The following is a 14,557-nucleotide window of genomic DNA, read 5'->3' as shown; positions in this document are numbered from 1 at the left end:
TTGCAAAGTCGCTGGAAAAGCCATCAGCTGGGTGACACTGCCCTCTAATGGATTATCTGTGCAATGCATGTGTCAGATCATATACGTTAGGGTTTTAATGGGAAACAATATTATACTCATGAAACAGAAGGCTCAAAATGTCTTGTATTTAATATGATACGTTTGGCTTTATAGGGTGTATCATTTCAGGCTAAAAAAAAAAGATGCCCTATTCGTTAAACTGTGCATTAGGGCCTGCTACGTAAAAACAGATGAATGTTGAAGCACTTTTGATGTGAAGGCATCAATGTTGACATTTCAAATCAAGTGAGACCATGTCACCAACCCTTCATCACTATACATAACTAATGAAAACCAAACAGTTGGGATTATTTGGAAATCAATTACAGAGAATGTTAAAGGCAGCTGTAATTTTTGTAAATGTTTATTTTAGTAGTATGTTGACTAAAAATGCACTGTGACAAATGTGTGTGCATGTTTTGTTTTGTTTTTCTTGTAGGGAATATTCATAAAACATTGATTCAATTAAGCAGTTTTTTTTTTCAATCGTACAAATCTCATTCATATCATCCAGAAATGTTGATTGAATTGTACCACTTTGGGGTGGAAAATAAATGGCTGAATGACATTTCACGCAATTATAGCATTTCTCAGGTCACAAGAAGCTGTTTGTTGTTTCAGTGTAACGCTTAACAGGCTGCCTCACCTTGCGGAGGAGGCGGAGGCGGGAGGGTCTCGCCTCTTTCGATTTCTTGCCTGCTCTTTTAACCGCTTTACTGTTAATGACGCGGGCTGTGTGTTCCCTCACCCCTCGCCCAGATGAGACGTCTTATGAGGCCGGCATAAAGGTACAGCTTCACGCTCAGTCAGAGCCTCCTTTCCTCCACCAGCTGGGCTTCGGGGTGGCCCCCGGCTTCCAAACCTTTGTTTCCACCCAAGAGCAGAGGGTAGCGTACAGTACAGTATGTTTGTCTGGGCTTGCTGCATGCCACGTTGGTGCCCGAACCACCCTCCACCCCACAGTCCCTGGGGAGTCAAGTCAAACGCCCCCCCACCCCCCCCCCCCCCCCCTCCCCCGTGTTCTTTCTATATGTGGTTGTGGCAACAACATCTGCATTGGCTCTCCTGTCAACTGGACACTGGTGAACATTTCAGCTTCAGCCGTTCATCTTAGCTGCCTTCACATTTGTTCTGTTTTTATGTGTCTTAGCTTTGTGTCCACCACATTGCTCCCCTTTTATGTCTTCTAGAAGGGACAGTGTCATGCTGTTCATTTTAGTTATATTGTGCCCGTGACTATCCTGGCATCAGTTCAAAGTCGGGCTTTTAATGGAGGAGGGTTTTGTTCCGAGCTAGGTGGGTTTTTTTCTAGCCTTGTTTGAGCTCCAGATTGCTAATCATCCTTCATCCAAATTGCAAGGCAGCTATTGAGAGCATTTTTGTTCCTTATAAATTTATGCAAAAATGAGGCAACTTTTTAGGGTCATGTAGGTCATTTCCAAGTAGGAATGTTCAATACCTCTTTTTTTCAGACCGATACCAAGTACCGATACCTCTTGCATCTCTTGTGTCAAACTGCCATAGTATAGCGCCAACTACTGCAAAGGAGGACTTACTCAACGTCAGATTTCTTTTTTGCCTTGAGTATCAGTGGCTGATGTCGGCAGTTTCCATGAGTACCCGATACCATAAAAATAAGGCCGATACGGAATACGAATGCCTGGTATCGGTACTCGGCCATCCCTATTTCCACTGGTCTTTCAAAAGTAAACTTGTCTTACAAAATATTGCTACCAAATTGAAACCTCTTAGACAAACAGATAGGCAGAAAATTCGGAAACATTTGAGTTATTATCATTGTGTGTGGGTGGAGCATGGTGGGAAAATGTGATGACTCACCATAAAACACAAAACTTAAAAAATTCAGCAAGTTTCACTTCTAAACATCAAATTTGGTAGGCATGACTAAAACTCATGCCTGGAAAAAATCATAGAAGGTCTGCCATTTTGTTTGGTACGAATCAATTCAGGTTCATTTTCCAGATTCTGTCTAGAGGCAGACTGGCTATTGGGAATTTCAGAAGTTTCCTGAACAGCCTGCCCATTTTCAAGTCGGCTGCCCTGTATATATAATGATATATATTAATAGGCAGCCGCTATGCACACTTAACGAACGATGAATAGTAATCAACACTGTAGAATTTGGCACATTTCCATCGTTCGCTACCCCCGCCCATCCTCGACCACCACCCGACCCCTGTTGACGAATAGGATTCGCGTCGCATGGCCATCATCCGCTAGCCTGGCAATAGCCAGATAGATTTGTGCTTCACTCCACAATATCAGTCTGGGACTGCTCCGCGTTGATTTGTTCGGGAAAGGCGGGGCATGCTGTACAACACTTCCAGCTGATTGGACGAAGCAGAATCGTGTGCACGTCTACCTAACTTTTGTTGCGACCAATCACGGCAAAGGATGAAAATGTCGTCCCGGACATGCGCCTGTCGTGACTAGCTGATATCACGGCGTTGAGTTTATGTTGTCGGTTTTGCAATGTTCATATGCGGATACAAGAGATGAATTCAGCGAGAACAGAATTCATTGCTTCGTCCACCGGTGTCGCCATGTTTGGTTTGTTTCTTCCCACGGCTTCTGGTCCGAACCACCAGTGGTTCGTGTCGGTGGAAATCAATGACACAATGTACAAGATGGATTCTCGGGAGTTTGTGAACTCACAAATACCGCGAGAATACATCTTGCGAGAGCAAGGTTAACCGTCCGCACCCCCTGGACAGATGTGTTGGGCCGATGTATGACATAAAATTGTCAAACATTGGAGTTTGTGTGCATGTGAGCGGAACATGGGGTGAAGTTTTGTGATTTGCCATAAAACATGAAACACGAATGAGTCACCTACACAAATTGTTTCGAAAATAATAAGGCCATAAAACCCAGTTTCACGTCTGCACAAGAAATTTGGTAGGCATCTCTATGATGAACAGACCTACCAAAAAATTAACGTCTCACACCCCATGTCTGAAAGGACGCAGCAAATCTGCCATTTTGTTTTGAAGCAGCCAATCTGGGACCATTTTATCAGGAGTCCTTTCGAAGCGAACAACTCGTGTACATTCTGTCTGGTTGCTGTCAAGTGTGAACCTCACATACTGGAGAAGATGGTGAACAATTTGAGAGTTTTTTTGATAACCGGCCATATAATACAAAACACTCAGCGGCATCTATTTTTCACCCCAGAGATACTGAATCCATCAGCTACCAAAGAAAATATGGGCCTCATTTTTACAATAAAACAGATTCGCATGTGTTTTATTAGACTACAACCGCCAATGTGTTCACATAAGCAGCCATCAATGGTGGATCCGGATTTAAAATTCCTTGAGGTCAAAATGATGGATTGCACTTTTGTGCTCATGTTAGTTTCACGTCTGTGACGGTTCAGGAGCTCATTCGAGTCGGCACACTCTTTGTTTAATGACTTGAGCTGGGAAATCTAATCTCGCTCGTCAGCGTGATAAGCTTTAATGGCGAAGGAGATTGAGTTGGACATGTTCACTTTCATATTCAAATTAATTGACTTGGGCTTTGTGCGATGCCGGTCAAGTGAAGCACTCGTGTAACCCGTACACTGTTCTCTCTCGGGATCTTTTTTTTTTCTTTTTCTGAATTCATCCTCTGGTTGTGGTGTCCAGTGTGAGCCAGTGACAATTCCCATGGTACCTTGTTTCCTCCTATACGGGCCTAGACCTGCATCCCTAATGTTCTGCATGACGTCTGCCTGCCGCCGATCGATATGTTGTTTGTTTTTTCCCTTCTTTTTGTACCGTGTGTTGGGTTTGCGAAGCCTGCCGATGTTGTTGATTTGGACGCGAAGATTGTTTCTTGCCGTAATCCCGTCGAACAATTCGCTTCTTTTTTCTCAGCTTCAGTACCTCCCTCCGCCTTGGGGAGACTGCAAGTCGACTCCCATCGACTCGGAGTACTTCTCCACGTACAGCATCACCGCCTGCCGCATCGACTGCGAAACCCGCTATCTGCTGGAAAACTGCAACTGCAGGATGGTCCACATGCCGGGTACGGAGTCGGGGAAATGTTTGTGCGTCATGTGCGACGTCACGTGTAACTGTCATGTTATTTGAACACAGGGACCTCCACTGTGTGCACACCTGAACAGTACAAAGACTGTGCCGACCCGGCTTTAGGTGAGCAAACGCATTGCATCGTAACATTTACAACTACTGGTGGAATCGTTTGTGTCTGCTTTGTAACACTACTTTAATGCTTCGAATAACTTCATACTAGTAACTGAATGTTTGTTGTCGTTTCTCAAATAGTGGCCTAAGGCTAGACAGAAAATGGTTACCGTCTTTTTTTTATTTTCTTTGTTTCTATCAATAATATAGAACCCCTGCTATACATTTCAGAGTTTGGGAATCTGGGGTTTAAATCTCTTGGTCCTAGTTGGAGCCGATCCCAGAGTTGGAGTACACCCGCCATGACACATCGCAAATCAATCGTGACGCACAACGCACAACAATTCACATCTATGGAGAGCCATTTTTCGTTTATTTAAAACACACGTTTCTAAATAATTTGGTAAATATTTGTTTACTATGAAAGATAAATGTGCTCAAAATGTTGGTAATTATTGTGGAGAAAAACATTGACATGATCCGTGTCTTCGCATGGATGATCATTTATTATTATTATTATTATTATTATTATAAACATTCAGCAAAAGAGAATTGTTGAACCAATTTAAGATTACAAATTGAATTGTTGACCAACTTAATAAAACAACTTCAATTGATAACACACAATATAATTTAGTTAGTCCAAAGTGAATATCCATCCATCCATTTTCTTAACCGCTTATTCCTCCCAAGGGTCGCGGGGGTGCTGGAGCCTATCCCAGCTGGCTTCGGACAGTAGGCAGGGGTAAACCCTGACCTGGTTGCCAGACAATCGCAGGGCATACGGAGACAAACAACCATCCACACTCACAATCACACCTATGGACAATTTGGAGTGTTCAATTAACCTGCCATGCATGTTTTTGGAATGCGGGAGGAAACCGGAGCACCCGGAGAAAAGCCACGCAGGCATGGGGAGAACATGCAAACTCCACCCAGGAAGGCCGAAGGCCGAAGCCCGGACTCGGTCCCACGTCCTCTGCACTGGGAGGCGGACGTGCTAACCAGTCATCCATTGAATATATTAAGTTGAGTTAATTATGAGTTCATTAAATTTAATATAATCACCTGTATTAAATTAATCCAAAGTGACTCCTATCCAAAGTATTAAGTTTAATCAACTCATAATTAATTAAACTTAATATATTCACTTTAGACTAACTTAATTAAATTGTGTGAAGCGATTTATTTATTTTTGGTCAACAATTCAATTTGTAATCTTAAATTGGTTCAACAATTCTTTTTAGAGTGTAATTCAGATATGTATATCCAAATGACATTAATCATTAGCCAAAAAGTAGCACTTAGTTTGTAAAAGGTTGGTGACCGCTCATTTAGAAATCTGTAATGCTGCCAGGTATCATAATCAAGTCATAATTAGTTACTGTAAATGTTTTTAAACACTTCCGGACCATAAATGAAGTACGGTGGTAACTGGATGTACAATCTTGCACACTGCGCCAGTCAGCGACAGCGAAGGCCATTATTTGAGGAAATATTACATTTACTGTATGTGTATTGATCTCAAATGAAAAGCCTACACAGCTCTCAGCACCCCCCCCCCCCTCCTCCCTTTCCTGGGTACATTACTTTAGCTTCAGTCATTATTTGCTTTCATGGAAAGTGAACGATGGCAGCGACTGCAACTCTCCTGATGTGTGCTGGGCTATTATTATTATTTTGCGCAAAGCGCGTGTCGCGTGCACGTTTGTTTCTCGCAGCGATCCCAACGTGTTTGACGGACTTTGATCATCCACAGACTTTTTGGTAGAGAAAGACAACGATTACTGTGTGTGTCAGACCCCCTGCAACATGACTCGCTATGGCAAGGAGCTGTCCATGGTTAAGATCCCCAGTAAGGCATCTGCTAAGTATCTGGCTAAGAAATTCAACAAAACTGAGCAGTATATTGGGTGAGTATGACTTAGTATCAGTAGTCGGATACAATACATCAGTGGTTCTCTGACTTTTTACACCAAGTACCGCCTCAGATAATACCTAGCTTTCCAAATGCCACCATAAAGGACACCATTAAAGTAACTTAGTAGGCCTAAGTATTCATAAACAATGAATAATACAAATAATGATATAGTTAATATTATTGTAAGCCACTATAACATTATGCAAAGTTTGAACATGAACACTTCTTAAATGAAGGGAAGTTTGCAATAAATAAATAAAAATCAGAAACAAAAATTGCTAACTCTCCCTTTAAATAATGAATCAATGAAAATTTAAAATAAAAAATGTACTTGGTAAATGTTTAAAACTAAACTGTTCTTAAAGATGAAATGCAAATGTGTAGTATTTACAGTTCAGTTGGATTTAGCTTTAAGTAAAAAAAAAAGAAAAAAAAGTTTTTTTAAACAGTACTACTGAAAAGTAAAAAGTGCACTGGTTAAAAATTATATATAACTGTGACATTTGGCACCGTTTGAACAAAGGAAAAAAATAATAATAAAAATAAATATATATATATATATATATATATATATATATATATGTATATATACTCAAAAAAATTAATTAAAAATTCACACAAGATAAATAGCAATTTAAGTAAGTAAGTAGATTTTTTTTTGTGTGTGTGTAATTTTGCATGCGTTTTTTATTACAGTAATTTACCTATTTTATAAAATTTATGAAGTTTTGAACATTGAGAATGTTTAACAAGAGAGAAATGTGAGAAAATGTATATGCCTCGATGAGAAAAGTGTACAAACTGTGTGGTGAGGGGTTTTAGAGCCTTAAAACCTTTACAATAAATGTAAAACATAAAGCTAACTACTTAGCGGATTTCATTTATTGCGGGTATTTTTTGGAACCATACCCCAGCAGAAAACGAGGGAACACTGCAATTAATGTGGTAACTTCCTTATTTTTCATGTACAATTAATACCTTTAAAAACTAAATTTTCCACTTGCTGTCGAATGAAGATGACATCACCTGTGCTGAGGAAGTAGGTAACGACCAATCATGGCTCAGTTTACTGACCAAACCCAGAAAACAGGTGAGCTATGATTGGTCGTTACCTACTTCCTCAGTACAGGTGATGTCACCTTCAGCCGACAGCAAGTGCAAAAATTCGTCTTTAAAGGTATTAATTGTACATGACAATAAAATAATGAAGTTATCAAATAAATTCTGGGCAAAATATGAACTTTTTACTGCTGAAAATGGCTCAATGAGTCAAGTATCCCTTTCAGTGCCGTGTTTAGTTGTAAGATGGCGTTTATAATGTGATGGTGGAACTTCGCACACATAAACAGATGACCACTAGAGGGAGCTTGTGTACCACTGGTGATACGCGTACCACACTGAGAATCACTGCACTTAGATGCTTGTGTTCGTCTTTCTAATGTGTGCATGCATGATGAGTCTCCATCGTTCACCTTCAATGTAACAATAATGAAAGTGTGACATGATGACATGTCCGCTGTCAGTCACGAGGACTTAAACGTGTGTCGGCTGTGCTCCTGTGTGACTTTGCCCCCCCCCCTAGAGAAAACATTTTGGTTTTGGACATCTTCTTCGAAGCTCTGAATTACGAGAAGATCGAGCAGAAGAAGGCCTACGAAATTGCCGGGCTTCTCGGTAAGACTCGGGTCCGCGACCTTGGCGGAAAATTTTGATGGACGCTTTGACAACTGTGCTCAGATTCCTTTTGATTGATGCTGAATGAAAAGTGACATCTGTCCATGTCCTTTCATGTCTCTTCTTGTAGGTGACATCGGAGGGCAGATGGGTCTGTTTATAGGGGCCAGCGTGTTGACAATACTGGAAATATTCGACTATCTATATGAGGTAAAGTGACACCTAGTTCATTTATTATTGCAAAAAACGATTAATAGGCTAAATTTCCAAATGGACTGTAAAAACGAGTGGATCGAGCCACGCCCATCTATATTGACAAGGAGTTGGACTAAATATCACATCACATGGAGAGGACTGTCTTTATTTATTTATTTATTCTTAATAAACCAAGTGCCAGAAAACTTGAAAATTGGTCAAAAGGGACACATTATGAGAAATTGACTTTTTAATTACTTCGATACAAACTGTTGGGTCTCTGGAGTGACTGCCGACCCATCAAGTGTGAAATTAAACAACCAAGTCCATTTTTTGTTATCTGCTCAAATCCTTTTGGACTCACAGTAAAAACTGGCACGTCTTAATTTTCATGCCCAGGGCATGTCTAGTTTATCATGTTTGGGAATTTGGCATTGCGCCTCAATGGACGTTCTAGTGGACTGATGGTGTGTGTGTTGTTGTTGTTGTTTTATTAACTCATTCACTGAAGCAACCCCCTTCGCTCCCGGCTGGTGTACTGGATTTTGACTGATTTTGCAAGGCCCACATAATATTGTGTTCTATTGCTATAAAAACATGGAGATTAGTGTCTGTTCTTTGATCAGGAAAAAAAAAGAAGTATATTTCTATCTGTTTCCGTTTTGCAGCAATTAGCATTAGAATACATTCCTGGTAAAAACACTGACAAAAAGAGCTTGTTGCAACATGGCCCTGGTTGATCTCTTATACTCTGCTGGTCGTTTAATTAAATAACGACCATTGCTTTAAGCCACCTCTTCATGTCAGAAGCTGCATCAAAGCCTTCTGTATGCTCTTGCATAAAATAAAATAAAGCTTGTAAATCTGTTTTTGGGAGTGAAGTACAAAGAATTAAAAAATGTGTTTACACGTTTTTGGGGTTTGAATGACACGCCCCAGCGCACCTGAAAATTTGGTGACAGAAAGTATATTAGAATTTAGACCAGCTAAAAGCTGGTCTAAGTTGTGGCACAGATAGTGTAACGTAATGTATTGTCTTTTTCTGACAGTTCTCATCCTGGAGAACCTCACATTTCCCTTTATTTCTGACATTTATCCATTATTTGTGTCTTCAGGTGTTCAAGGACAAAGTTTTGGGTTACTGCATGCGCAAGAAGCGACCACAGCGCTGTCAGAGTGACAACCTGGTAATATATCACAATCTCTTTCAATTGTGTTGTTCACATTGAAAGAATGCAGAGGGGAGTTCAGGAGGAGTTTAGTTAAGTTCATTTAACAGCTGTAACGCTGATTATATGTTACTTCACTCACTTTTAGAGCATTAACAGTGCACCTAACACACTGTTAAGCCCTTTTCACACTGCACTCGCACACTCGCACGGCCGAAATGACCGATTTACAGCACCTGTAGTTGGAAGTGCTGACGTATCAGCCTACCAGGAAGTCAAAATGGAGTTTCTGCCACTGGACAAGATGTATGCAAAATAAAGCTCGTTTACTCTTTTTTAAAAAGGAGCTTCACAGGACACGAGCAGCAGAGGATAGTTTAATCTTGCCGTTACTTGTAAATAAATCTATCTGCCGTCTTGAAGAGAGCACTTCCTAATTTGAGGCACCTTGTCGTTGCATTGGTGTGCTGCGCCCTGCTAAATGCAGTGCGAAAAGGGATTGATACTCCAAGGTCTTTATGCATCTTGCTGTATTAGGAATGCAGAGCAGACTATCCTCCCTGGTAACAAGAACTGAATTGTTATGGATTTAATGCTAAGCCCTGTGGACCTCACTTTTATCTGCCCTGTGTCCTGAATATGAAACTGTTTTGTATGGAAATGAAATCAAGACTAGTTTGTGGGTATATAGAATGATTAGCCAAAACTTTATTCAACTGATTTCATTTTTTCCTCCTTTGGTTGAAAAAAAACACACACAAATGAATAGATAACTCTTTCCCTGTGCGGCTCCTGAAATGTCAGATTAGGTTTTTTTTCCATCTTCAAGTACAATACTACAAAAACAAAACCTAAGTGAAAGGAAAAGATTGAATGTGAGTCAGGCCCACTTTGGTCGTTTGTTACTGCGGGGGTGAGGTGACATAAGAGTGATAATGACACACATTTTAATCACATCATATACTGTATGCCACTAGTAACTTGTAATATTTGCATTTATGTCATACATTCATCATCTCCTCCTCCTCCTCCTCTTAATGTATCACATTTCTCACCAGACACCTCACTAGTCAAGTAAAACTCCATTTCATTTCAAATATTGACTTGCATCCACTCGTCATCCTTCAATACCTCGCATTATATAACACGCCACATCCAACTACATCTTCCGCCCCTCACTGCTGTGTTTTTTTTGTTTTGTTTTGTTTTTAAGCCAAACACATTGTGCTTTACTTTCATCTCAGTCACCCTCACCCATCTTTCTTTTCATGGTGTCTATTCCAGGAGTTTCCAGAGAACCCAAGCAGCCCGGGTGTCACGCCTAATCATGCCCCCAGGTAGCACACCCCCCTCACCCCCGCTGTTACTAATAGACGCTACCACGCTGTCATTAAGGCATCTCATGCGTCCTCATCCCCCCCATGATGTCACACAATAAAATGTGGATTTTACTATGAGAAAGAGCATAAAAATATGAACTGCAGCAATTTTATGATATCTTATTTCACTAATTTAGAATTATTGCTATTGTTATGACTTCAAATAATTAAATACAATAGCGTAATTTTTTTCCCATAGACTTACAATAACAACTGAAGAATGGTATTGTATAATAATAATAATAATTATTATTATTATTATTTTATTGTAATAGTATTTATAATCTATTCTTCATTTATATTTATTTATTACTGTTATTTTTAATCATTATTAGCCTTTTTGTTGGTATTTGTTCGAGACAAATAAAGATCAAATCAAATTATGACGTACATTAAGTAGTTGTGTTATTTAATTTTTATTATTAAAAAGTTAAAGAATACCCCTTCTTCCTTAATTAAATTGTTTTCCCTATAATTCTCCCTATATGATCCACAGATACTTAAGGCAAACAAAATTTGACATCAAGTAAGTCCACCTCTGCGATACTGCGGATATTTGATAAATCAGCGAATCATTGTCTCCATCAGAAAGAAAGGTCTTTGTTCACAATTACTCTTGCCATGATGTTATATAAAATTGTAAATATCAAAAGTACTAAATGTATTGTACGTGCGTGGGTGAGCACTTGAAGAGTGAATACTTGTACTGGTGTCGGTTTGAAACAAAAGTGGTATTGAAAGTATTTACCATATTTCAATTTAACAACAAACATAATTATTCATTTATTACAAGCTCTTCTGTCTTCTTGTTTACGTTCTTGATTTTCCACCACAGCCTGAGTTGGCAGCAAACTAGTCTGAAAGTTATTAATTAATACCTACCCTAGAACCGAAAAATAGCTCATTTGAACCCAACCCTTAATAGGTAAATAAGAAGAAAATAGCTAACTTAAACCCAACCTTTAACAGCTAAATATGAGGAAAAAAATAGCTAACTTAAATTATTCTCTTCACATGAAGAAGAGAAAAATAGCTCACTTAAATCCTACCCTTAAAAAAAAGATAGCTTACATTAAACCATCCCTGAACAGCTAAATAGGAACAAAGTAGCTAAAAAGGGAAAACAAGAGAACAATTAGCGACCTAAAACCTGAGCTTATTAGCTAAAGAAAGAAAGCAAATATAGCTAGCCAACATGCTTGTTGTCCTCCATTGTTATTTGTTCGCATGTCTCATTGTGATGCGTTCACTGCACTGCGTTTTTCGCAGCGGTACTGTATAGTCAAGTAGAGTGCGATGGAAGGCACACATTCGTTGAGTGCATTCTACTCAAGGACAGTTTGCCCCTAATTCACCTGGGAAGCAATCGGGGTGGGAATCTCCTCTTTGTCGGATTTACGGACAACTTGAGTCGGTTTGATTCTCCGCTGATGCGAAGACTTTGTTTCCTCGAATAATGGGGCTTTCTTCACCCCGGCATAGAACGCAGTGTGCCCTTCCCCTTGTGGAAACACATTACATATTCATTGAAAGGGCGAATTACTTCCCTGTAGCACTGAGGCACTTTTTTTTCAAGGCTGGAGCACAGATAGCATCACTAGATGCATTACTCTGGGATGTTATCGCACCATTTGAAAAGACTTCTTTGTCTGCGGGAAGCGTTCCGAGTCTGACTGGCAGCAGCTCAGCCAGAACACAAATGTTTATGGTGTCCACGAAACAACTATTCAGCACATCCTTTTTCCTCAAATAGTGACCCTCACTTGATCAAATACGCCCCCAATTTGTCAGCGCGATCGTCATCTGCAAAACAACACCGTCTCTTGATTAGCTGGCGGTACATCACCCACTCAAAATAAATAAACGCCTCACTCAAATTGCCATGTACCAGTTAGTCCACAGTCAGCAGGTGCGCGTTCATGACAAATAAAGACCTCACTCCAGTAGATGCCTTACCCCAACTAAGCAGGGATGTTGTCCACTGAAAAATAAACACCACACTCAAATAAATGACTTACCCCAATTAGTCCTTGTATGTGTCGACTGTTTCAGACAAATAAACGGCTCCCTCAAATAGACATGTCCCAATTAGTCAGTGAGTAAATGGTTTATTTCAGAAAAACAAACACCGCCCTCCAATAAACTTAGAACAAATAAAAGCTTCCCTGAATCAGATGCCATTAGTCAGCAGCGGTCTGCTTGAGGCAAATAAATGCCTCACTCAAATAAAAGATGTGCTCAAATTGACACCATGTTAGTTAATTAGTTGACAGGTTATCATCTGCTTAAGATAATTAAACAGCTCCCTCAAATTGACATGTCCCAATTAGTCAGTGGGTAAGTGGTTTCTTTCAGAAAAATAAACACCGCCCTCCAATAAGCGCCATGTGATCATTGGCTTAGGACAAATAAAAGCTTCCCTGAATCAGATGCTGCACCCCAATTAGTCAGAGACAAATAAATGCCTCACTCAAATAAAAGGTGTGCTCAAATAGACACCATGTTAGTTAATTAGTTGACAGGTTATCATCTGCTCAATATAATTAAACGGCTCCCTCAAATTGACATGTCTCAATTAGTCAGTTTCTTTCTTTCAGAAAAATAAACGCATCCCTCCAATAAACGCTATGTAAATAAATAAATATAAAATAAACGTTTAAAACAAATAAAAGCTCCCCTTAAGCAGATGCTGTATCCCAATTAGTCAGTGCTTTAGACAAATAAATGCCTTACGCAAATAAAAGGCGTGCCCAATTAGCCTTTGGAGTTTTGGCGCTTCATTACCTGGACACCAATAAAAGCCTCACTTAAATAAAGCTGTGCCCCAAGTGCCTTCCTCAAATACACACATTTGTCACCCTCATGCCTTTAATGACCATTCGTGTTCCAATAGATTGACATTGTGCCTCCAAATGTTGTGTGTGTCCATGTTTATGCCTCTCACTTTTTGACACTTCACTAAATGTATCCATAAAAAAGTCCACTTCACCTGACATCAATCAGTCACATGATTTAATATCCCCAAAAAAGAAAAACGTCTTGACCGAACCTGGCAGCACATCACATCACATCACCCCATTCTCAGAAACACTCACTGGCTCTCCATTTAGTTGCTTCAAGTCTTCACACTTCCGGAGACATAAACCACGTTGAACTTTGGCCTCACTCACCAGTTACTCCCTCCAAGCACAGACAGACTCAAATGGTTTCAAGTTTCATTTGCATCTGGTTTGTTATTAAAGGCTTGACTTTTCCTCAAATTCAACACCTTTAACACAAACTTTAACTTCAAGTATAAAGTCATGAATATCAAGAAACAAAGTCAACAAATTTGAAATAATACAATGGCTGCGTGCTATTTAACAGGTTACAAAAAATTTATTTTTCAAGCTACAAAATGGGAGCATCATGTGCGTGTGGGCAAGGTGACCTCTAATCAGTACGCTAACTTCCAAAACAGTCAAGTCTGCTACGGAATTCTGACAATATTTACTGTTGAGGGGCTCAAATTCTGAAGATTTGGAAAATTTCAAGTTAAAGCTCAACTAAGCGCAAAATGTTCTTAGCAAGAATATGTTGTATGCGCCCCCACTGGTCTAAAACAGTAATTTCATCAATATTGCTGTTGTGTAATGATCCATTTTTATACATCTAAGGGGGCCGCCATTTCAGCCGTATAGAGAGAGAGTTTTGCCAACTTGGTTTCAAGCAGGGTCACAAGATGGCGTCCATTTGTCATGTGACCAGCAGTTGACCAATCACAGCGACTGTTGGTAACATGACATATGGACGCCATCTTGTTACCCTGCTGAAAACCCAGTTGGCCAAACTCTCTCCATATGGGGTGGATGCCACCGACTTCCGGGTTTTACACATAAGTCCCGTTTCCGGCCACTGCTGTTCCAACACTCGCACCCCCACCCCTGCGCCCCCCCAGCTCATCGGCTATCTGAAATGCACACTCGCAGCCTCGCACCCGTCGACAGGAACGCGCAACCGGGGGGCACA

The 14,557-nt window shown here is 40.1% G+C and overlaps 1 protein-coding gene across 7 annotated transcripts in view; it reads left to right on the top strand.

The window, feature by feature from the left end:
* Positions 1–14,557, top strand: part of asic1c (acid-sensing (proton-gated) ion channel 1c) — a 103,680-nt gene that overhangs the window by 86,108 nt on the left and 3,015 nt on the right. For 2 of the 7 annotated variants that reach the window (XM_086082750.1, XM_086082724.1), the window contains exons 4-10: positions 3,942–4,092; positions 4,164–4,220; positions 5,971–6,124; positions 7,715–7,806; positions 7,937–8,016; positions 9,117–9,188; positions 10,455–10,507. In XM_086082750.1, the coding sequence (XP_085938876.1) occupies positions 3,942–4,092; positions 4,164–4,220; positions 5,971–6,124; positions 7,715–7,806; positions 7,937–8,016; positions 9,117–9,188; positions 10,455–10,507 (659 nt within the window). Of the gene's footprint in view, positions 1–819; positions 948–3,941; positions 4,093–4,163; positions 4,221–5,970; positions 6,125–7,714; positions 7,807–7,936; positions 8,017–9,116; positions 9,189–10,228; positions 10,508–14,557 lie in introns of all 7 variants that reach the window. The other 5 variants (XM_086082757.1, XM_086082741.1, XR_015095804.1 and 2 more) reach the window with 4 other exon arrangements.

The sequence above is a fragment of the Leptonotus elevatus genome, chromosome 1, assembly GCF_054856555.1.
Source record: "Leptonotus elevatus isolate MCC_2025b chromosome 1, RoL_Lele_1.0, whole genome shotgun sequence".
Lineage (NCBI taxonomy): Eukaryota > Metazoa > Chordata > Actinopteri > Syngnathiformes > Syngnathidae > Leptonotus > Leptonotus elevatus.
This window is presented reverse-complemented; position numbering and strand designations above follow the sequence as displayed.